The sequence below is a fragment of the Atta colombica genome, unplaced genomic scaffold (genome assembly GCF_001594045.1).
Source record: "Atta colombica isolate Treedump-2 unplaced genomic scaffold, Acol1.0 scaffold225, whole genome shotgun sequence".
NCBI classification, from domain to species: domain Eukaryota; kingdom Metazoa; phylum Arthropoda; class Insecta; order Hymenoptera; family Formicidae; genus Atta; species Atta colombica.
This window is the reverse complement of record NW_017259322.1, coordinates 847183-870576: the sequence shown is the minus strand read 5'-3', so window position 1 is coordinate 870576 and position 23394 is coordinate 847183. Positions and strand designations below refer to the sequence as shown.

The window sequence follows — 23394 nt, the reverse complement described above, 5'->3', positions numbered from 1 at the left end:
AATGGTCTCGAACGAGATGCACTCGATATTAAAATCGAAATAGAAATAATTGTGTCATTATACCATTGACCGTTATTTATTGTTACTGAACAAGATCAAAAGTGTGAGCTGAAATGTTGATTATGTTAATGTATTCGCGTAATTTTTGTGTAATTATTTAGTAAAAATTATATTCATTTAAAGAAATTTACGCACTAATTATTGCGACGACTCTCATTAGTTCTTTTCACTTTTATATCACGTATCCGGATATTTTTTATATAATATATAAGAAGAATTGATTAGATATAAGTTAAACATTAAAATATACGCTAATAATAACTGCGTTCAGTTGCTTTCAATGGTCTTTTTTTATATTAGTTGTATTTTAAATATTAAAAGCTAGAAGTATTTCTTTTGGTGTGAAAATAAGTCTCGTTTATGGTCAAAATTTTTTCATTTGCTGACAAATGTACTTGTTCCTTTGTATGCTGGAAACTCTTTATTTACATCGCAAACATATTTCTGGATGCTGCGCAAAGACGACGCGGCAAAATTCTCGCCGACTCGTCGAGGAATTTACTGAAAGAATTGCAAGCACGTTGGATTCGCCAGTACTCTTTTTCTTCTTTGAAAAAATTCTTTTACGCAACGTAATCTACCTGCGTTCTTCGTCACGCACGCGAGTAAATTCGTATAAATATCCAAAACGTGCAGCGACCGAAAGCTTGTGGCAAGGAAAGACCGGAGATAGAAAGAGAGAACAACATCGGCAAAAGTGATGTGAAGCTCTTGAAACGTTTAAAGCTATTCCTGGCGTCTGGCGTCGAGGCAGATGGCCGATTGCGAGAGGAATCGATCCCCAGTTTAACTATCGGTCGAAGTCACAATCCGGCGTGGTTTAACGCAAATCGGAATGTTTGAACAACTTAAAAATAATTTAGCAAAACAAAAAAATCATGATAATATCAAAATGATATTAAATAACTCGAAAATGATTAGTAAAAGTCACTTTTTGATGATTTTTCATATTGATTACGTTAAATGTAATTTTTGTGTAAGTTGTTTAATAAAAATTATATTCATTTAAAGAAATTTGCACACTAATTACTGCAACGACCATTAATTCTTTTCACTTTTATATCAAACATCCAGATATTTGATATAATATATGAGAAGAATGTATTGATTAGATACAAGTTAAATATTAAAATATACGCTAATAATAACTGCATAATCATTTTTCCATCTGTTTGCAAATAAAACAGTTAATAATCAATTTTTGAAATTTTATTATGTAAAAATATGTATTCAATTCGGAGAGAATTTTCTTTTAAAATTTATCCTGAAAATATGATAGTTGTGATACGATATTTTAAAGATTTTATCATGCATTTCAGTAAAATTGATCAATTATTTATTCTTATTTTATACTTTATTGTATAGTTTTACTAATGAATGACAGAGATTTACATTAAAAAATTCTTCGAAATATAATGTCGTCCCCACGACTGTCATATTTTCAGAGTAAATTCTAAGAAAAAATTTTCTCCGCGAAGGATTATCTATTTTCATAATTTTGATTTTCATTATTTTGATAAGCTATTATGATCTGTTGTTTTGCTTAAGAATCTAATTTCGAAAAATGTTTGATTGAATTAATTGAAATTCTAGTGGGAAATGAATGGAAAATGACTTCAAAATTTTTTTTATAAGAATGAATTAATTTTAGGAGTACTCTGCACAGATTACGTCTTGGTGCGTGTTTTATATTGAAACTTCGTGTACCGAATCGTAGCCGCCGATCCCACGTGCCTCGCATCTGTTGCTGTCTTCCGAAAAAGAGCGAAGCGAAAACGTCCACGACAACGAGCGACAATATAAACTCGATCGATTTCCGTCGAGAGTTCTTCGCAGGGTACAACGAATCGTCTGTGCCCTGAGGATGAACTCGGCGCGAGGATGTTTAAAGATTCACGAAAAGAACGAGACCCTCTGCATGAGTCTCTTGATTGAATTAAAGTCTTCCTGGCGCGTCGGGAAGCAGATCCGCTGAAATAGAAAAGAGAAAAATCTCACTCAATTATCGCTACGAGATCGATGCGATTTTTATTAATCCTTAACTGACGTCGTAAAGAAATGTTATGTTCTAACATGGATCCACTGGACCCTTATTTTTGAAAAATCAATGAAACTCATTGATCTTGAAAACATTTTATTGTTTATTTTTTTGATGTTCAGGCTCTCATTTACCTATTTTTAATCAAAATTAATAATAAAATTGAAAATTAATATCGCATTGATCCTTATTTGAAGCATGTTAAGTAAACTTTGATGGATGTTGAAAGATTTGATACAATGGACGATGTTAAGGGTTAACAGTTAAGGGTTAATAGTCGAATTTCAATAATGCTATTAGCAATGAGATCGATGCGAATCAATGCGATCTTGTATTAATCCTTAACTGACGTCGTAAAGAAATGTTATGTTTCTAACATGGATCCACTGGACCTTTATTTCTGAAAAGTCAATAAAGTCAAACTCATTAATCTTGAAAACACTTTTATTGTATCTTTTTGATATTCAGGCTCTCATTTATCTATTTTTAATCAAAACCAATAATAAAATTGAAAATTAATATCGCATTGATTCTTATTTAAAGCATGTTAAGTAAACTTTGATGGATGTTGAAAGATTTGATGCAATGGACGATGTTAAGGATTAACAGTTAAGGGTTAATAGTCGAATTTCAATATTGCTATCTTAGAACTATCCCGTAACGATGATGAAGACACACTTTATGATGCTATTAGCAATCGTAATCACACAGGACGATTCATCGAGGAAGACAGGCAGTGAGAGAAGTTCGCGGGGAGGGAGAGGGAGGGATAGCTCTAAAAATAATGTACGACGCATTCCGGGGACGGAGGGAAAGGCTCCAGATGGAACATCAGAAGGGACAGTGTCGCGATTCACTTCTGGCTGCCTTCCAAATGGCGACACTCCGAGGTCCGGCCGGTCGGCCTCATGAATGAATTCGTGCAGGAAAATGAGTTTCCTTGATCAAACCGGCGCGAATATCGCGGGATAGGCAGACTGGACAGACTCGAGCCAAGCCTCGTGTCTCGTTTTGCTATCTTTTGCTCTTTCTCTCTCGTTAGACGCGGAACATCCCTGTCTGACTTCCGCAAATTCTCGCGACGCGACGGCGATTATTATAGATCGCGTCGACGAGTCGAATTGATGTGATAGATGCAACAGAAAATGAGCGAATATACTGATGACCAAGTTAAAATTATTTAGAAGATGCGACTTAACATTCATATTTAATGGATATTTTTAGTAATGAGCCTCTTGATTATAAGATGTAGTAGCATTATTTATAATATGCCTGTCAGCATATTAATGTACTTACTTGATTGATTACCAATTTAATAATAGAATATTATGATATTTCAAGCTAAATACTATTATATACTTAGACTTAATATTAGACTTATTTACTATATTAAAATTATTTTATTTATTATTGAGAGAAAAATTGTTGATATTTATGATTAATTATTACAGTTAATGTTAAGTAATGTTAATAATAACAACTATATGTATGTTTCTATCAACAAATATATATAATTAGTAAATGACAATTATAGTTATCGTTACTATAAAAATTATTATAATTATTACAATTATTATAATTAAATAATTTAATTTTTCTCTTAGCGATTGATTTTCGAAGAAAACTTTTAAAATCGCTCGAGTTAAATCGACGAATAAAAAATATGTCAAATTTTGTTCACAATAATTTAAGACAGTAAATAAGTGTGATAAGTTAAATTACAATGTAATGTTAAGGATGTAATGGACCAAATAAAAGAGTTTTATATAGCATAGAACTTTAGAAACATTCTACATATTTATTACTTTTATTTAAACAGCGCCGTGACGAATCGCGTTTATTTTTCTCGCGTAGGAAGCAGAGACACCAATTGACTTTAGAGGCTCGTTCAGTAACGATTCAAAACAATCTGACGAATAAATCGCGAGTTTCGCTTCGCGGAAATCGCATACAAAGAAAGGCGGAATAACTTACCGTTCTCTTTGCCTTATCGTTAACATCGCGTCACGCTGTACATTGCGATGTACCCGAGGGATACAGATTGAACGTGTATTCGTTGGCATGATATATTCATACGACGCATAATAAAGTAAAGAATGTTTACGTTGCAGATGCAATTAATCCTGACGTTGTGGTATCCGTGGGCGAGAAGCTCAATTTGCGTTGCCAGCAAAGCTTTAACTCCAAGACAACGTGGTATAAGGACGATGAAGCCTTGCATAAATCGACGAACAGAATCCGTATAAACAAGCAGTTATTGAAGTTCAAATTCGTTGAGCTGGAGGATACTGGCGTCTACAGCTGTAAATTGGAATCGAACGAAACTATCTATTGGAGAAACGTGACCGTACGCGTCGAGAACCTGCAGAACGACGGCTTCCAGACCGAAAGCGAAGACAAGAGCGCGATGAATATTCTCAGATCGGAAGACGGAGATAATGATCTCGAGATGGAAACTAGAAGTGAGTTATCCGACAACTCTCACTCACGAATCTTAATTAACTTGTGAATAATCATCTCGGATGATTTTTATATCTCAGCGGCAAGAAAATAAAGCTCAGTCACTGAAGGAAAAGATTGGCTGAAGATGGCATGGCATTTTTAATTGGTTGCAGCAGCCAATTTTTAGTTGCGTTAGTTTATCAAAATCCTATAATACTGACATTTCGACATGCTGACAGGCTATCGTTTTAGTCTACACAATTGGTTTTTTATTGATTGAGAATTCACCAATTTTTTTAAATTTCACCTAAGTTTTTTTAGACAACGTTTAATAAATCAATATTAAAAGAAAGGTGTTGGATATTTATAGTTATAATTGCATGATATAATAATTATGATAAGGAATTCCATTTTTATAATTACTACTGCTGTAATGTTAATAATAACAATCATATATTTATAGTTCTATATAAAAAAATAAATAGCTAATATTGAAAATTATTAGAAATTATACTCGAAATCATTTTTCTCTCAGTCAGTATATAATAATTTCTAATTTTAATAAATTGTAGATCAATCAATATTACACGACACATATAATTGATAACAATAACTTTTAATTGAAGTGTAAAAATTATCCTAAGTAATCATTTACACGAAACTAAATGACTGTTCCTGAGTTAAACACTCAACTGGTATTAACTCAAATTGAATCATGATATTAAATACGTGCGCTGTACGATTGAAAATAATCTCTTCCGCAGATTTGCCCGAGACACGATCGTTGCACTTGGACAGCGAAAAGTTAGACATAGACCTGGACGAGAAGAGCGAGAGCTACACGGAAGACGATCATAACCAGAAGGTTCCAGAGAGTCCGCCTTCTTTTAACAAGACCGACGAGATGCACACATTGGTAGTGAAACCCGCCGGAAGCATGATGCGATTAAAATGCCCGAGCGTGGGCAATCCTAGGCCAAACATCACGTGGTTGAAGAACAACGAGGAACCAAAACGAGATATTGGTTCCGTCAGCAAAACCAAGTGGACCCTGAGATTGGAGGATCTTGTTACCAAGGATAGCGGCAATTACACGTGCATCGTGTGCAATTATCTGGGATGCATCAACTATACCTTCAAGGTCGACATTATCGGTGAGTATAGATGATACGATTTTCCATGGAAAATCTCCGTTTGCGAGTTGGATCGCTTTCTTGCGCATAAAACAATTTTGCGTCACGTCCTCGTTGTTACGTGAACACATGACTCGTCGAACTATGCGAACTGAAAATCTACTAACGAAACACAGAGCGTTTCCCGCATAAGCCATACATCAACGAGGACTTTCCGAAGAACGTGACCGCTCTGGTTAACAGTACCGCGATCTTCAGATGCCCCATTGTCTCCGATCTTGAACCGTTTATACAGTGGATTAAAGTCGCCAAAAACCCTGGTGATCAAGAGGATTCACCACCTAATGGGACTGTGCTACAGGTACATCCGCCATTTATCGCGATGATGGTGGTGGAGGGTCCTGGGTCCTGACTTTTTTTTGTTTACATCTTAATATTTTTTATTCTAAAAACTTCATTTCGTTAATTAATGTAATGAATCCGTTACTGTGCTATCAATGGTGTAGGGTGAACTAATTATTTATTCTCAAAATTTTTTTTCAAAATATCAAATGCCACAAAATTTTTACAGGTTTTTGGGCGAAGAAGACTTTCTATCTTAATTGTGATTAACAAAACTTGATTATTTCATTTTACAGCATACGTCGTTTAGGAAGTATCTTCACGGTTATGGGTTTTCTTATTATTCTTAGGTTCTTATTATTCTTATAATTCTTTACTTTTTACTTTATTTTATTCTAGTCTATTTCATACACAGAAATCAAAACAGGACACTGGCACCCTAAACAAAGAATTAAACGAAAACTTTAACGAATGCTACAACATATTACAACGATTTATTTTATTTTATATGTAAATAAATTTATCTACATTTGAAAATTTAGCAAATAGAATCCTGGTTCATTTGTTTTTTCTATATTACAAATCGTTATTTTCACACAGTTTTTTTATTTTTATATTTACTTGATGTAAAAATAATAACATTTCAGATAACTTGAATTTTCTATTTCTATATTTCTTGCTTCATCTTCTCTATGTGTACAACTAATTCTAGCTAAATATTAGTTTAAACGGTGGTTGGGTTTCTTTTTCTCTGTAGAGACTGTACCGCATCGACCGATCCTGACGATCGCACCACGAAATACCACGGTGCTTATAGGAGGCAACACTAGTATGATCTGCCGAGTTTTATCCGATGCACATCGTCATCTCGAATGGTATCATGGTTACCATACTTCTTTCGACACCGTCAACATGACCAATCAAAGCTTACGGGTGGAGGTCAAGGTGGGCGCAGCTTGCATGTAAACTTTTTTTTAATCGCTTTCAATCGCTTCATCGCTTTGAAATCTTGCAAATGTCCTTAATTAAATATGTCTCTGTTCTATCTTAATGTTTACCAAAGAAGCAAAGGAAAAACAGTTAGGACTGTTTTTTAACTAAAATGAAAAAGTTCCGAGATGTACAAATTATGTAAGTCATATAAAAGACTACTTAAGCAGAATCGATTGATCGCCATGAGTATTCTTTTCGGAAGAGATATTTTTATTTTAGTCGAAAAATAGACATAACTGAACATTCTCTTTTAAACTTGTGTATTAGTATAAATCTTGTTGTATGATGTATCCGATAGATTCGATCGGTGTCGAGTGTACGATTAATGACCTTTCATTCAATATAGATAGGAACGAATGCAGAAGATCCGGAAGAGCTAAAATTATATAACGTTACTGAAAAGGACGAGGGATGGTACACATGTATTGCCCAGAACACTTTAGGAGAAACATTTAGCAGTGCTTATCTACGTGTAGTCGAAAGTGAGTATATAATCCAATTTTATTTAAAGTCATTGAGCGTTTTCATTCATACGAACAAAGTATTTTTAAATGGATCCATGTATGTACAAATGCTAAATAAGCTTTACATTATCGTAAAATTTTTCAGCGCTGGACGAACAGAAAGTACCGTTAGCCGCGAAGCCGCATATCTTGATAAACATTCTGGCGGCAATTCTATGCGTGTTCTTCGCCGTGGGTGTCGTCGTTGTAATATACATCTTCCATCGATTGAAACGCGAGAAGATGAAGAAGCTGCTTGCGATAGAAACAGCGCGTGCGGCGGTTGTGACGCAATGGACCAAGAAGGTAATCGTGGAGAAGCAGAAATTGGTGAACGCGCAGAACGAGGAGGAACTGTTGATGCCGGTAGTAAAGATCGAGAAACAAAAGTCCACCGTTGTCACTGATGATAATACTAATGACAACGTGTTCGAATACGAGATACCGCTAGACAACGGTTGGGAAGTACCGAGGGAATATCTCACACTTGGCGATACACTGGGCGAAGGAGCCTTCGGCAAGGTTGTCAGGGCTGAGATAAACATCGGTAAACCCGGAATACCCAACGTCGTAGCGGTAAAAATGTTGAAAGGTGAGCAAATGAGAAAACATGCAACTAGCCAACCACGATCCCTGGAAAACATACCTTCCCAGCAAACGAGAATGGATTAAAATGGATTGAAATTTTTTTCTATCTGAATGCGTATTTTAAATAGCGAATACTTTGTTCTGGATTTAATTGGATTCAGTTGGATTCAATTAAATTCGATTCGATGCAATTGGATTGAAAAACTGCATTTCCTATTCAAAATTTTGAATTGAATAGTGTTCACAATTGTGTTTGTGTGCACAGAAAAAGCTAATATTATTTTTAGATTAAAAGGTGTAGAGATATGTTTCAATTCCTATAAATGAATAAAAATGCATTCAGAATTGGAAAGCATTCATTTTAACATTCGTGAATAAATATTTTTGAAAATCTGAATCCATTTCAATTCATTTGCGCGCGCGCGCGTGTGTGTGTGTGTGTGTGTGTGTGTGTGTGTGTATTTTATATTCTGTACACATCTATATAAAAAAATTTGTTAAATCAACTGTGTTTCAAAAAATTCAACAGACTTTTGTGTTAATTTAACAAGAATGAATATGTTAGGAAATAACAGATTATATAAAAATTAGCACAAAAAAAGTAACACTAACACAATTTGTTTACAAATTGTGAAAGTTAATTGTGATAGTTTTTATTCCTTTAGTAAAATTAATATTTATAATATGTTAACAATTTTATTTCATTTTAGAATTTACGTTTTGAAATACGTAAGTTATTATTATTATTTGTTTACTGATTCATGAATTGTGTTATTTTAAGAACTAAGAAATATTAAATATTAATTTAATACAAGATATTCACATAACACTCAGATATATTAAAAATTTAACATAATAATTTTAACAGATTTTAACACAAATATAAAATGTTTTCTACTGTATATTTTTGTTCTCAGAGGGCCACACAGATACCGACATGGTGGATTTAGTTTCGGAGATGGAAGTGATGAAGATAATTGGCAAGCACGTGAACATCATCAATCTACTAGGTGCCTGTTCTCAGAACGGTCCTTTATATGTCATAGTGGAGTTTGCTCCTCACGGCAATCTACGAGACTTCCTCCGAGAGCACAGGCCCTCTTTGGGATACGAACCGGCTATCGGACAGGAGTTGAAGGAGCGAAAGACCCTCACGCAAAAAGATCTGGTCTCGTTTGCGTACCAAGTGGCGCGTGGGATGGAGTACCTGTCTAGTAAGAGATGTATACACAGAGATTTAGCGGCTAGGAACGTCCTCGTCAGCGATGAATATGTGTTGAAGATCGCTGACTTTGGTCTTGCCAGAGACCTTCATTCCAACGACTATTATAGGAAGAAAACGGATGGACGGTTGCCGGTGAAGTGGATGGCCCCAGAGGCTCTCTTTCATCGTGTTTACACCACTCAATCCGACGTGTGAGTATTCAGGGATAATAATTCTTTCATTTAATAGAAAACAATTTATTTAATTATTCCGGCTTACTCCACATTTTTCGCGTTTTTTAAATCTTTTAATACTTGATTTACTGAGCGATTAATGACCATTTCTACTTTCTACTATATAGATTGATATTTTATTTTGTGTAAAAAGAAGGTTTCTGAAATATTTCGACTTTTTAATAATTATGTCCTTTACACTGGTCCTTTACATTTGGTTTCTCATCACGTTTTTAACTTTCACTTTTTAATAATTTATTCGCTCGAATCTTTTTAATGAGTAGGAAACGTTGGTACTTCTAGTGTTAACATATTTTATTTGTGATTTCTTCTAGATGGTCGTACGGGATCTTGTTGTGGGAAATCATGACCCTGGGCGGCACGCCTTACCCATCCGTTCCGTCGGTGGAGAAATTATTCCAGCTGCTTAGAACAGGTCATCGAATGGAGAAACCGCCTTGTTGCTCGATCGAAATGTAAGGCACGCCTTTATGAGCGATGTGACTACAATACATAGTGCATTCTCGATATACGATTCATCTTTACATTTTATCTCGATTTCTTGCTTATACAGATACATGCTCATGAGAGACTGTTGGAGTTATCAGCCTAGTGAACGACCGACATTTGTCGAACTGGTCGAGGATCTCGACAGAATATTAACGATAACAGCGAACGAGGTGAGTCGTGATATTCGCAAGATGATAAATAAGTAGGAGAATTTTTGTAATAGTATAATAACAGTTCTGATTTATACATACTTTTTTGATGTTAGGAATATCTGGATCTCGGCCTGCCCCAGTTGGATACGCCTCCGTCCAGCCAAGAATCCAGCGAGACAGAAGAGGAAGGTGAAGAAAAATTTCCATATCTATTATGAGTCGTATACTCGCGAAGAATGTCACTTAAATCTTATAGACGAGATACTTGAGATAACTCAGAGACTCGTCAACTCGCAAACATAATAAACTCAGCGAAAACGAACGAAATGGATACGATAAGAAATAAAGAGAACAGGAGTCTTAGCGTGAGAGATCACAAGAATAATAGACTGAAATGAAACAAGCGAACACGCCAAATAAAATAAATCAGTATTGAACTGTGTAGAATTAAGGAGAACGAGTTAATCGTAAAAAGAAATAGTGTATGTCATACATCAAATAATCGACAAAACATTCTATGATTGTTGCTACTGTTTCTCACAGAAACTTCGATTAAGGCAAAAGAAGAGGACGAGCGACGAGCGGAAAACTGAAAGGACACTATCTTTTGCTACGCCCTTAAATACAAGAAACGGATTTGTATATAGCGCTTATACAGATCTTACAAGTATTTATAGATGTAATAATTGTGCCATGATATTAGTGCCTTGCGGACATATCGGACGACAATAAATAAAGAGATAAGTTATCACGATGGTGATATTCGTCCACGTGTTGGTCGCGTAGATCACACAAATATTAAACGATTAATGAATATCAAACATGATATTGTGTTTTGTAACTAGTCAATTGTGGAAATTGTATGTTTTCTTGTATTATAGTAGCTGATAGATTTTTAGCGTTTTCACGCGGCTAGCATTAGCGGATGACGAATCATAGATTTTGTATGTGGCGGGCAAGTTCTGCAACAATATTTTGTAAAAAAGAAAAAAGAAAAGAAGACTTGGACACACATCCCATATATAGTACAGAGCATTCTAGCAATATTGTAGCAACGTTACTGCAACATTATTCAAACGTTGTAATGTTGTTGAAATAGAATGTACTGTGGAGTAAGAGATTAAACGCGAGAAGAAACGATAATTTCGAGAAAAAAGTCCAAAGTATCGTTATAAGTCTTGTAGTTGTATTGATCATACGTGTATAAATGGGAGAAAGGCGTTTAGAGGTAGATAATTTATTTCTTGTATATCAATGTATCTCAAGTATACCCAGTAAGCAAATCGTTCGAAATATTGCAGTAAAAAATTTATTTAGAAATTGCTAGCAAATTGACTTATGTCTGCATTATATAAGTGCATATTTTGCAGACATAATTTTGCAGTAGATTGGCGGCAAAAACAAAAAGCAAAGCTTAGACTTCTGCTATTGTTTCGTAGCTAATTTATATTAAAACAGTGCAGTATGTGATCAATCAATCAATTTACTGTATTTTATTGATAAATATTTCTATAATTCTACCAGCATTCTACTAACAGTATTGTACAAATGTTGCATCAAATCTGTTCTTCTTTTTGTTGAAAAATTTGTAACGGATAATTTGTAGAATCTGTTTTTGAGAGTTGGCTGCCTGGGTATATGTATGTACATCTCTTCAGGATTTTCCTTTTTTCTTACATAATTTTAAAATACATCTCGCTTGAGCGATCCTTTTGTAAAAAGTGACAACAATCGATTTACGCATTAGAAAGTAACTTTTTAATTTGTGACTTGTACATATAGGCGTTTATTTAAAGATTATTTGTTATTTGAAAGTAGAAAATAAACACAGGTAAATTAGAATTTACCTGAGATTTTACATAGATTTTGTGTATAAACCATGTAAAATGTAAAGGAATCATCATCACGATACGAGTTTCATCTCGAATAAATCGATCAAACTGTCAAAATAAAGTAATCCTCCGTACCTTATTATTCTCTGAGTGTCCTTGAGTTTTCCTGCCAAAAAAGCATCAAACAGTTTCTTGATATTCATGCGTTGCGCGTTATAATCTTTCTTATAATTTAATTCCTATAATTAAATTAAAAATAATAATTATAAAAATATAAAGGAAAAGAAGAAAAAACGGGATAAACATATGCAGTTTTCATTTTTGTATAATATATAAAATACGCAGACAGATCCTACAATTTAAAATTGTATAGAAAGAGAAAAAAATTATATATTTGTTACAAAATAAAATTGCACAAAAAACAGCTAAAAGATCATAAGTGAATGATGAAAGTTAACAAATTATGCAAACTATGCAAATTTTCAAATACATTCCCCTGAAAAATTAGGAAATCATTTAAAGCTTCTAAATAGTTCACAATAGCTAGATATTGAAGCGTGACATCAAAAGCGAGAAATAAAACGTTAACTTTTGTTACGTGCCATTTGTAAATACAGATAATTTGGACACAACAATGGGATCCTTTTAAAACAATTGCAAAAATGGATATTATGAAAAAAATGCAATAGAATTTATAAACGCTATGTTGAAATGATAAACTGGATATACTATATTAATAAAAATTATACAAATGAATTTTCATGTGAAAGGTAACGACGCTTTGAATTGTAAAAATAGGGAATAGTAAAAATAATGTAGAATAACATAGTCGTATAAAAAATTTATTATAATTATAGGAGATATTTATTTTATGCTGTAATGGTATAATAATATGAAATACTACTAATACAGGTATGAATAATATGAGAACACACACACACACACACACACACACACACACACGAGATGTTTATTCTTTAAAATATTGTATTATGTAAAATATAATATACCTAAAACTGGGACATCTAAAACCCTCGTTCTTACATATATATCATTTTTCATTATCTTACTTTATTTCAAAATGAGGTAAGAAGAAACGTTGAATCTTTTCATTTGGAAATATATTACAATTTGAAATTGACGAATAGTTGACAATATAAAAACGTTTGTTAAATAATATCTGTTGGTCATTACCTTAATATTGATATACTTACCTTAATATTGATATACTTATCTTCGTTAACTAAAAATGGTATCATAGTCGACATATATTCAAATATTTTAATCATCGGACCATGCTACATAATCTGTGTTTCCCGATAAGTGTCGCGTGAAATTCCAAAATACAGATACGTTAAACTGACGTCCATGAAATGAAAAGCATCTATGATTTTCACACGACTGATGGCATATTTATAGTTTTATATAATGGAAGTTGATGTAAATTTATAAATCGTACAATTATATTCATGGTTTCATTATCATAATTGGCACGAAAATATTCTATTTAACAATAAAAAAATATTTTACTGAATTATTTTGCACATGTATGTTGTATGATAACACGCCGATTGGAAGATATGATCTCTCTGATGATTTTGACTTTGGTATATGTTGTCAAGATCACTCTGAATGACCTCCAAAACATTTTAATCGTTCCTTGTTATCTGTCAAAAAATTATTAACAAAAATTTTTTTAAATAACATCTTATTTCTGCTATGATATTAAGAATCATTCCATATATGGATATATCTTTCTATCAAGAAGCGTCGTTATATCTTTTTTATGATAAAATTGAAAAAAAATTTGATTTATTTGTTATCAAATTATTAATGCATTCTCCTAACACCCAAAAAGAATTTTAAACATTCTTGAATTTTTTTTACCATAAATTATTTACAATTTTTAAAATTCTTATTAACATCAAATCATTATCCATTAATCCTCAGTGACTCAATCAACAATTTCATTAATTTTTCCTAGAATCATTTTCCTTAATAAGGTTTCTACAATATTATTGAAAAAAGAATTAATTGTACGCTATTTAAAAAAATTCAAGAGGACCTAATTTTTTATAGAAAATATTTTTTTTAATTTTTTAATTGCATGTGACATTAGCTTGCATGAGACAGATGAATATTCATCTTTCAACAGTTTTTTTTTATTTTCGAAAGTACTTTAAAAATTATTAAAGCCATAAACATAATGTGTGGCAATAGCGATAGCGATAGAAATAGAGATAGAGATGCAATAACGATAGCGATAGGAACAGAAGAATCTAACATATGTATGTCAATGCACTTAAAAATAAGGCAATAGTGATAAATTTCCGATGAATTGGAATTCTATGTCTATTGTCTTATAGCCTACTAATCAGTATTCAGATTTTTCGTTCTGTTTATATATGCTATAACCTTAAAGCAGAAAGAATATTCTACAGTCTATATACATTATACGAAATCAGATTGATTGACATTTTTATTTCTTTTGGGGCATTGTGAAACAGGAAGAGGAGGCGACAATTATTATAAGTGCAGTCCATTTGGCTACAAATATTTCAAAGCGTTTGATTAACCAATCGGAAGAAAGAATTTTACTAATTGACTAATCAAAAAATGTTTCGAAACATATAAATGGATCGTAACTTATATAGCTCATACAGCACAAAATTGCACAAAAGTTGCAATAACATCGTTGCGACATTGCAGCAACATTGCATGTTACAGTATAATATTGCAGAGATTTCCTGGAAAAATTTTCTCATAATTTTTATACAAATTGGAATATTTTTCAGAAATACTCAAAAATATTCAGAAAGTTTACTATTTTCTTTCAGAATTTTTCATACAAGTGAATTCTGAAATATTCTGAAATTTCTTATCACATAATTTTAAAAAAAATATTTTTTAGATTTTATAACATTTTATCCGAAATTATATTTACAAAAAATCTAAGAAATCTTATGATATTTTTATAATTAATATATATATAACAAATTCTGAGAAAAGATATTCTGAAAAATGTTCCAATTCGTAGAAAAAATGTGAGAAAGTATTATAAAATTATATATAGAAATTCTGAAAAATTATATAGAAATTTTGAAAAATTATATGAAAAATTCTGAGAAAAATTTTCACCGAGTTTTTTTCACAGAGTTTTGCAGCAAATTCTGTACTGTATCAGCTGTATGGGTCGCTTATTTCTACTATCGTTATTCTTATCGCTGTTGCCTCGCATTGTGTTTAGGGCTTTATAAACTACTTATAAGATCTCTTTTACATATTCTACATTTAAAATTTTAAAATGCTATCATATCCACTCTCATCAGACTTCTTGATAAGTTCAAGTCGTTCGATGCCGTGGCGCCGTGATCAGTCTGTCTTATTCCTCAATCCGTTTTGTTGTCGTATGAGTAAACGTTTAACCATTGAGTTGTTTTTAAAACAGACTTTTAGTGAAACTCCCTTAGTTCCACAAATCACTCGCCTTGATTTGTGAATCGAGGTGCAAGTATGCTGTGGAATTTGCGAGTCCACCCCGCAGAGATCCGCGACGAGTAAAAACTGCCGGAGCACCATCGTGCGTTACGTTTCAAATTGAGGTTAGGATTCGATAACCCACTTTCCGCAATTACATTTAGCACACCGCCCTGAAATTGTAACAGCGGATTAAACCGACCTGTTTCGCATTTTCTTGAATCTAGTATTTTCTTGTGAGTGATGACCCGTTTTCATTCCAACAACTTTCTTGCTCCAGTAACCTTCGATTAATATCTGTGTTTAATTAATGCAATCATTATATCCATCATTACAGATAATATCTCTCTGTTAAATGGTGATTGTCGATGCCATGGAAAGAAGGATAAAACTGAAAACTTTGAACAGTCACATAACATGCAAGATATGTCGCGGATATTTAATTGACGCCACTACTGTTACCGAATGTTTACATACATTCTGCAAGAGTTGTTTGGTAAAGCATCTAGAGGAAAAGCATACCTGTCCGACATGTCAAATTGTCATACATCAGTCTCATCCACTCCAGTACATCAGCTTCGACAGAACTATGCAGGATATTGTCTACAAATTAGTTCCTGATCTCCAAGAAAGTAAGAATTTTATTCCTATAATAGATAGAAATTTAAGACTTGTTTTTATAAAGCAATAATCCAAAGTTAAAAGATTTTTTTGCTCGTTTTGACTTTTAATTTTATTTCATTTTTTAATCCCTTAACATAAATTTTTCTTTTCAATTATTAACAGAAATGTTTTCTTACTTTAGATGAAATCAAAAGAGAAAGAGAATTTTATAGAGCCAGAGGTTTGCCTTGTCCTAAAGATATTTTGCCCAACGCTGGCGAAGTTGAAGAGGAAAAAGCCAATGCGGATGCACATGCAGAATCAGATTATCATCGTACTGATGAACAGGTAACCGCAGCGTCGAGAAATAGATTTACAAGAATATTTTAATCAGTTAAAATTAATGTGTTGAATTTGTAGGTTAACGTATGTTTGGAGTGTACAAACTCAAGTTTGAAAACTCTGAAGAGACGATTTATCAGGTGTTCAGCTCAGGCTACGATAACGCATATGAAAAAATTTATTGCTAAAAAGGCTTTGAACGGCATGGAAAAATATAGAGATGTAAGTGTATTTGATGATGATATTATAGATGATGTTACAATTATCATTTATTAATTTGTCTGTATTTCTCGACAGATCGATATTTTGTGCAATAACGAATTATTAGGTAAAGACCACACATTGAAATTCGTTTATGTGACGAGATGGAGGTTTCGGGACCCACCCTTGAGATTACAATATAGATCACACATAGATATGCAAGATTAACCTTTCGGGATGTACAAAAATCACAAAGGATCCGTTCCTTTATTTGTACATTTTTCTAGTTACATTCTCATTTTAACTGTTGTAGTACTTATTTCTACGTTTATTTGCAAAGCATTTGTGTGAAATTTTAGGAAATGATGATGACGATTCTGCGAAACAAGGTGATATACCGACTTCGCGAAATGTGTTATTCGATATTTAATAATAGCAGAATCTCATTATTATCGCATATTAGTAATAACGAGATCCTACTGTTGAATCAAAGAGCATTCTTGTCATGTATCATGTTGTCATGTTGAATTATAAGATATCTCTTTATAGTTGAATTATAAGATATCTCTTTATAGTTGAAAATCTATTTACAATTCAAGATTTTCTTATTAACGCACTACGTCTGATAATGTTTAAATGTGGTTCATACGGGGGGAAATCATCGTGACGATTAAAGAAAGAGAGAATCTGTATTTTCCAATTTGCAGTGTGTAATATATACGGGCTTTTTATAGACATTCAAGTGCCACTGCATTGTGTACAGATTCGATGCCTACGCATTAAGTTTCGGCGGACCATCTTTTCTCCTAATATGCAGAATCTTAGTGGACGAGTGAGACTTTCTATATTTTACGACGCGAGATAGAGCCACGGGGATCTTCATTTTATGAAATCGTATATTCTTTTTATAAGCACATACCCCATCTTTGTACATAGAATATTTTTGACAGAACGCAAACAGCATTGTATGTAGAGACGCAAGCTTTGTATTAAGTAAACAAAAGAAATCGGGTCTGAATAGTCAGGTATTTTTAACTTTATATATTTATGCGCCGCGGCCGTACATATTCTAATTGCGTCTCAAATTTCTCTCGATATCGGCTCGCGATTGGAAAAGAGGAAGCAAGAAACAAAAAGTGAGAGAGAGAGAGAGAGAGAGAGAGAGAGAGAGAGAGAAAATTAATCGATAGCGAAATATTTTTAGGTGATTCGCCATCGAATAGCGCGCCGTGTCGAGCAAAACGCGTGGCGCTCGTCGCTTGTAGTAAATAGAGTTCCTCAAGTAAAAGTTAATACTGAATGATGACTTTTGATTGTTCTATAATAAGAAGAAAGCGATATAAATAAAACAGAATAGTACGATGAACATGTTGCTGACTGATCAAGCTCTGCTAGATCAAGTATGCTATTTTTCTTACACGATTTTGCTCGTTCATTATATGAATTAGGACGCATCCTACGTCATGTAGTTGAAGTATTCTATTTGATCACATGTCATTTGCTTAAATAGAAAGAAATGAAAAGAAATATGACATCCACTTGTTAAAAAAGCAATGAAAAAATAGACGTAAAATTTTAATTGTATTTTTTTAATGATGTGCAATAACAGCAACTTGATATTTATTTATTCAAGCTCTTCTATCAAGCAGAGTTAAGGCTATGACACAACTATAGAACAACTTAAGACGTAAGATTTAAGCAATAAGGAAATCATGCTGGATTCGTTACTGCTTATGTTGTATACTATGTTTTACATGGCTCGATTTACATCAAAGTTATAATCTAAATAATATCGATGTTATGAAATTGGTAAATCGTAGCTATTCCTCTGAAAAATGAAATGACTAGTCATTAGCTAGTTTCATAATAACGATGTTATAACTTTGGTGTAAATCGAACTATATAAACGTAAACATGGTCTTATAGTCTTTACTATGATCAATCAATTCACTTGCTGCTTAAGTCTTACGTCTTCAGTTTTTCTATGTACCGTGGCCTTTAAATCCAGCTATTCATTTAATCTAGCATGAAAACTCGCACTGTCTGAAATCAAACCAATAACATGGCCAACACAGCAACAAATCCAGCAGGAAAATCATTATGTATTGTAGAGGTTTAAGACAATAAAGTACTTATTTTGGTATTGGTTGCTTTCTCACTCTATTTTAAGCAGTCGATATTGATAACTGATTTTATCTTGTAAAATAGAATGAAATAGATAGATTTACATTCTTTGTTAATTGGCAATCGATATCTTTAGCTTATTCTATATTAGGGTCGCAAATTGTGTAAACTTATGCCTGGTTTATGCTTAAAATTAGTCCTAACATAATGTTAAGGACTAAAGTTAAAAGACAGGAACTTTCTCGAGACTAAGATTAAGACTACGGTTAAGACTGGGGAAGCATAAACGATCTTATAGCTTTATTGTCAATTTTTAAGACTAAGATTAAGACCGAAACATAAACCAGTCATAAGAAATTGGTCACAGCTGAATATGAAAAAACTAATCGACTGTGAATTTCGTACGACTTGCGGCCTTATTGTAGAACAGGCTTTAATCTGATTCTTTTACTTGAGGAACTTAAGTAGCAAACGATCCTGTTTCAACGATCGCTAAGTGAAAGATATGTGATTGTACATAATCGTTAGAAAATCGAATGCGACTTTTCACCAAGTAGCGATACTGCAAGAATGCTTGTACGTTGTACGCTGTGTATGCGCATCTCCATAAATTATTAAATAAATATGTTTTGTACAGCAACGTTGTCAATACGCCCACTGTAATTTTTAAGACAATATTATAAGAGACACAGAGAGAGGATGAACAAATTAATGCGTGAATACTTGGAAAATACTTGTTTTATTAATGAGAAACTGATCCCACATTAGCTTTTAATATAGATTCTTGTTGGAATAGAATCGAATTTTTAAATAATTATCAATGAAATATTGATTATTCATTTAACAGAACTATCTTCCAATTATACAAGATGCTAGAGAAGGAAATTTACTTCTTACTCTCTATTTTTCTAAAAATTTCCCTCTTCGAAACTTCAACGTTTTTCCTAGCTGCAATCGTCTGATTCAAATATCGTTGCGAGTAATTTTGAAGAAGCAAATTTCCTCCTCCAATATCTCTATATGTTTATACTCTATACATATTTTAATTATTAATAAACCAAGTAATACATATTTCTCAGGTGTTCAAATTATTATGTTTAGCCTCTGTATTTTGTAATAAGAAATAATAACGGCTGCGTTTAGCAGAAAAAGAAGCAACTGTCGTAGGATTCCTTAATATGATAGATTTATATATTTATAATTCCAGTGAGGAACTAAGGACAAGACCAATTATATTAAATAATTATACAATAGGTTGCAAATTCAAACAACACAAAGTCTAAAATTATGACACAAGACATCTTTAAGTTTCTCAGACACAAAAAACGTCTTGTAACTCGATTTTTCATCCAGTAATTTAATTTTTCTACTGAACACAACAAAGTGCCTTAAATTCGCAGCTTTCGCGCTCTTTTTCAACAAGCAAGCGCGCGCATGCGTCCTCCTGTTTGGTAGATTCGTTTTGTGAAAAGAGCGGGGTGATCGAGTAGTGGCAGGCGATCGGCCGGATGCTTGCGGGTCTGCTTTGCTGCAATTCACAGTCCGCTTCAGTTACATGAAAGGCATCGTGACATCGGGAACGCGTGGCGTATACTCTCTATACGCACATTGTTTACGCGTAAAGACCTTCTATTGCGTTCTACCTTGCTAGGCTTCGGTACGCAGCTTGCGTCGCGTATCGTGGAGAATGAGAGAGTGAGTAGAATTGATTTTCTCGTGCTCCGATATACGTATATATTTTCTGTGCGCGTGATTTTCTGCCGCGCAACATTCGGTGGCTGTAAAAAACAAAACGTGCAGCGTGTGCGCCGATCCGCCACGCGAATGGATCTACGTTCTCCTGCGTGCCATCGTAATTGACCAGAAGTGGGCAGAATTCGCTGGAGATTCCTGGAAGCTTCACACAGCGAACACGTACGATCAGGCATTCGATCACGTATTATTTATCATGAGATACGAGTCTTTTTTAATAAGAGAACACTATCGTTTAAAAAAATATACTTAACACGCAGCGATATCATAACACGAGATATCTTTAGGCGTGTTTTTAAATGTAAAGCCAGTATTCATAATCCGTTCTTATTTCAAGTCTCCGTCTTAAGTAATGTCTTTTTAATATAAATACAGCGCTTTAATAGGCTTTCTACAATAAGTCATTACCTAAGCTTTAAGTCTTTAGCTATAAGAAATTGACCAATTATAATCGATTATTTTTCTCGCACTCGACTGATTGATTGATGTCTTACGATTTAAGACGTAAAACTTAGATAATAGTTTATTGAAGAAAGCCCATTGTCTGTGAATCTTAAGACTTTATTTAAGACAGTCTTAAATGTAAAAATCGATTATGAACGCTTTATTTGCGACTATAAAGTACGCGAGAAAATAAATTTGTCATTTTCAACCAAACTTTTGTACGGTTCACTTTGTCCATTTTTCTCTCTGTTGAAAAAAAGAGACAACCCAAATAACATAAAGTCTAATATTGTGACGTAAGACGTCTTTAAGTCATTTTTTGTTATCTGGGAAGATGTATGTTCAGCTGGAAAGAACAAGCTTACTTAATGAAGTAAAAAACATGGGCGCATTATACAAGAGATCGCTCGCTCTATCGTAGGTCGTTGTTACAGTGCATAGATAAAAGACGGATGCCATAATTCTCCGTGTCCGATTATATATACATATCCCTGGTGAAAATTTTTCTCATAATTTTTATACGAATTGAAACATTTTTCAGAAATACTCAGAAATATTCGGAAAGTTTACATCTTCTCTCAGAACTTCTCATACAAATGAATTCTGAAATATTCTGAAATTTCTCATCCCATAATTTTTAAAAAATATTTTTAAATTTTGTAACATTTCATCAGAAATTATATTTACATCTTATGATATTTCATAATTAACATATATGAAAAATTCTGAGAAAAGGTGTAGATTTTCTGAGAGATGTTCCAATTCGTATAAAAAAATGTGAAAAAGTTAGAAAATTGTAGAGAAATTCTAAAAAATTATATGAAAAATTTTCATCAGAGATATACTTGAGGTCCACGCGAGATCGCGGATGATGACGGAGGAAACACTACTTCAAGTTCCGCGACAGTTCGATTGCTCCGATTGCCGGAGCATGTAATGGAGCTTCATCCAGCTGGCGCGGCCCAGTTTTCGCATGCTCGACCGCGTTAGAACGTGACGAGGAAAGTGTAACACATCGCTCTCAAAATTGGTGCGTCAGCATTTGGGAGAAAATTTTAATTTAGTTAGTTTATGTTGTTGTAAACAGCCTGGAGCGCGATTGCATTGCAACTAAATATTCACTAATTGTAGTTTTCACCGGCGAGACGATTGACATGTCATCTGGAATCTGAAAGACGTGAGAAAATGCCTCAAACATGTGTATTTCGCTTTCCCAAGTCTCTTTGGCTCACAGAAAACAATGAACGTATTTTCTAGAATGTTAACTATTTTATATATTTGCCAGAATTTTGATATAGAGAAATCTGAAAAGCAAAAACCCTTACAGTCTTAAATAAGGCAATACTTGTCCTGTAATGAATAAAGATTTATTTTTTATTGCAGCATTGGAGAGAAAAATGTTTGGTATTTCTGAATTCTTCATAATTGTAAAATAATCATTGTTAGAAGCTCCATCTTTATAGTTATTATTGCTATAATGTTAATAATAATAATTATTATTATTATATGTATAGCTGTATCATCAAATGTTGATAGAAACATATATATAGTTATTATAACTAATATTTATGTTTACATGTGTGGAACAGGAATAATCATAGTTATAGTAATATATAATTATCAGGATTGGGCAGTAACTAGTTGAAACAATTAAAGTTAAAAAAAAAGTTTAAAAGTTAATTTTAACTTAGTTAATTTTAAATGCATTAATTTTAACTTAATTTAGTTACTTTAATTTATTAACTTTTTTTTAATTGAAAATTTTTCTATCTTTCTTAACGCTAATATTTTTTTTATAAAGTCTTAAACATTAGAAAATTAATTTAGAAAAAATTCAATGATTTTATGATAAGAGACTCTATTATAAAGAGTCACACCGTACGGTATCCAGTTTTTATTAACTCACTAGATTTTATCAATTCCCGTTTATATTTGAATTACACTAATTTTAGGTATCCCAAACATTATATTTCAGCAACTTAAATATGAAATGAGCTTTAGATGAAGAATCATAGAACAGAGTTGAATCCATCCACCGATTTTCTAAATTTTTATATTTTTTGTAACAAATACATCAAAGCGGTGTAATCGTAAACATGCATGAACAATCGTTTCAGAAATTAAAGAAAGGTAGATAAAGGTTGAAGAAAGAGAAATAATGCAAATATATATCCTTCTCTCTTGCAAGATTTTGACAAAAATCTTATGATGTGACTCTTATTGAGAGTTACTTATATTATATATAAGTAACTTACATATGAATATAAAATTAAATTTGCCTAATAATCTATATTTGTAAGGGTTATTTAAAGTAATCTCATTTAAAAAAAAAATTAGGACATTCTGATCTCAAAAATAATTTTTTTCAAAATTAACTTTTTTTTAAACTTAAGTTAATGTAATCTCAACTTAACTTTTTTT

The 23394-nt window shown here is 32.8% G+C and overlaps 3 protein-coding genes across 8 annotated transcripts in view; all 3 read left to right on the top strand.

Moving 5' to 3' along the window:
• LOC108688142 (fibroblast growth factor receptor homolog 1-like) overlaps positions 1 to 11986 on the top strand; it is a 59160-nt gene extending 47174 nt beyond the window's left edge. For 2 of the 3 annotated variants that reach the window (XM_018194276.1, XM_018194277.1), the window contains 9 exons: positions 4210 to 4560; positions 5305 to 5694; positions 6773 to 6960; positions 7355 to 7490; positions 7618 to 8103; positions 9017 to 9515; positions 9872 to 10012; positions 10111 to 10216; positions 10312 to 11986. In XM_018194276.1, coding sequence (XP_018049765.1) covers positions 4210 to 4560; positions 5305 to 5694; positions 6773 to 6960; positions 7355 to 7490; positions 7618 to 8103; positions 9017 to 9515; positions 9872 to 10012; positions 10111 to 10216; positions 10312 to 10416 — 2402 coding nt within the window. In that variant the 3' untranslated portion in view covers positions 10417 to 11986. Of the gene's footprint in view, positions 1 to 4209; positions 4561 to 5304; positions 5695 to 5849; positions 6035 to 6772; positions 6961 to 7354; positions 7491 to 7617; positions 8104 to 9016; positions 9516 to 9871; positions 10013 to 10110; positions 10217 to 10311 lie in introns of all 3 variants that reach the window. The other variant, XM_018194278.1, reaches the window with a different exon arrangement.
• Positions 11987 to 15423: 3437 nt separating this feature from the next.
• Positions 15424 to 16881, top strand: LOC108688112 (polycomb group RING finger protein 3). Of its 2 annotated transcripts, none has more exons than XM_018194217.1 (5): positions 15424 to 15632; positions 15845 to 16139; positions 16313 to 16458; positions 16531 to 16674; positions 16750 to 16881. In XM_018194217.1, the coding sequence occupies exons 2-5, from the start codon at positions 15863 to 15865 to the stop codon at positions 16879 to 16881; spliced, it is 699 nt and encodes a 232-aa protein (XP_018049706.1). In that variant the 5' UTR covers positions 15424 to 15632; positions 15845 to 15862. The 2 variants fall into 2 exon arrangements, with proteins under 2 accessions (XP_018049706.1, XP_018049707.1); XM_018194218.1 differs by lacking the exon at positions 15424 to 15632 and adding an exon at positions 15666 to 15743.
• Positions 16882 to 20313: 3432 nt separating this feature from the next.
• Positions 20314 to 23394, top strand: part of LOC108688143 (multiple epidermal growth factor-like domains protein 10) — a 29974-nt gene continuing 26893 nt past the window's right edge. For 2 of the 3 annotated variants that reach the window (XM_018194281.1, XM_018194279.1), the window contains exon 1: positions 20314 to 20691. The gene's annotated coding sequence lies outside the window, so the exon portion shown is untranslated. The remainder of the gene's footprint in view (positions 20692 to 23394) is intronic. The other variant, XM_018194280.1, reaches the window with a different exon arrangement.

Coding starts and splice junctions, on each gene's coding strand:
- LOC108688112 (XM_018194217.1), top strand. CDS start 15,863: ATGGTGATTGTCGATGCCATGGAAAGAAGGATAAAACTGAAAACTTTG. Junction 16,140..16,312: donor AGTTCCTGATCTCCAAGAAA/GTAAGAATTTTA, acceptor TTCTTACTTTAG/ATGAAATCAAAAGAGAAAGA. Junction 16,459..16,530: donor ATCATCGTACTGATGAACAG/GTAACCGCAGCG, acceptor TTGAATTTGTAG/GTTAACGTATGTTTGGAGTG.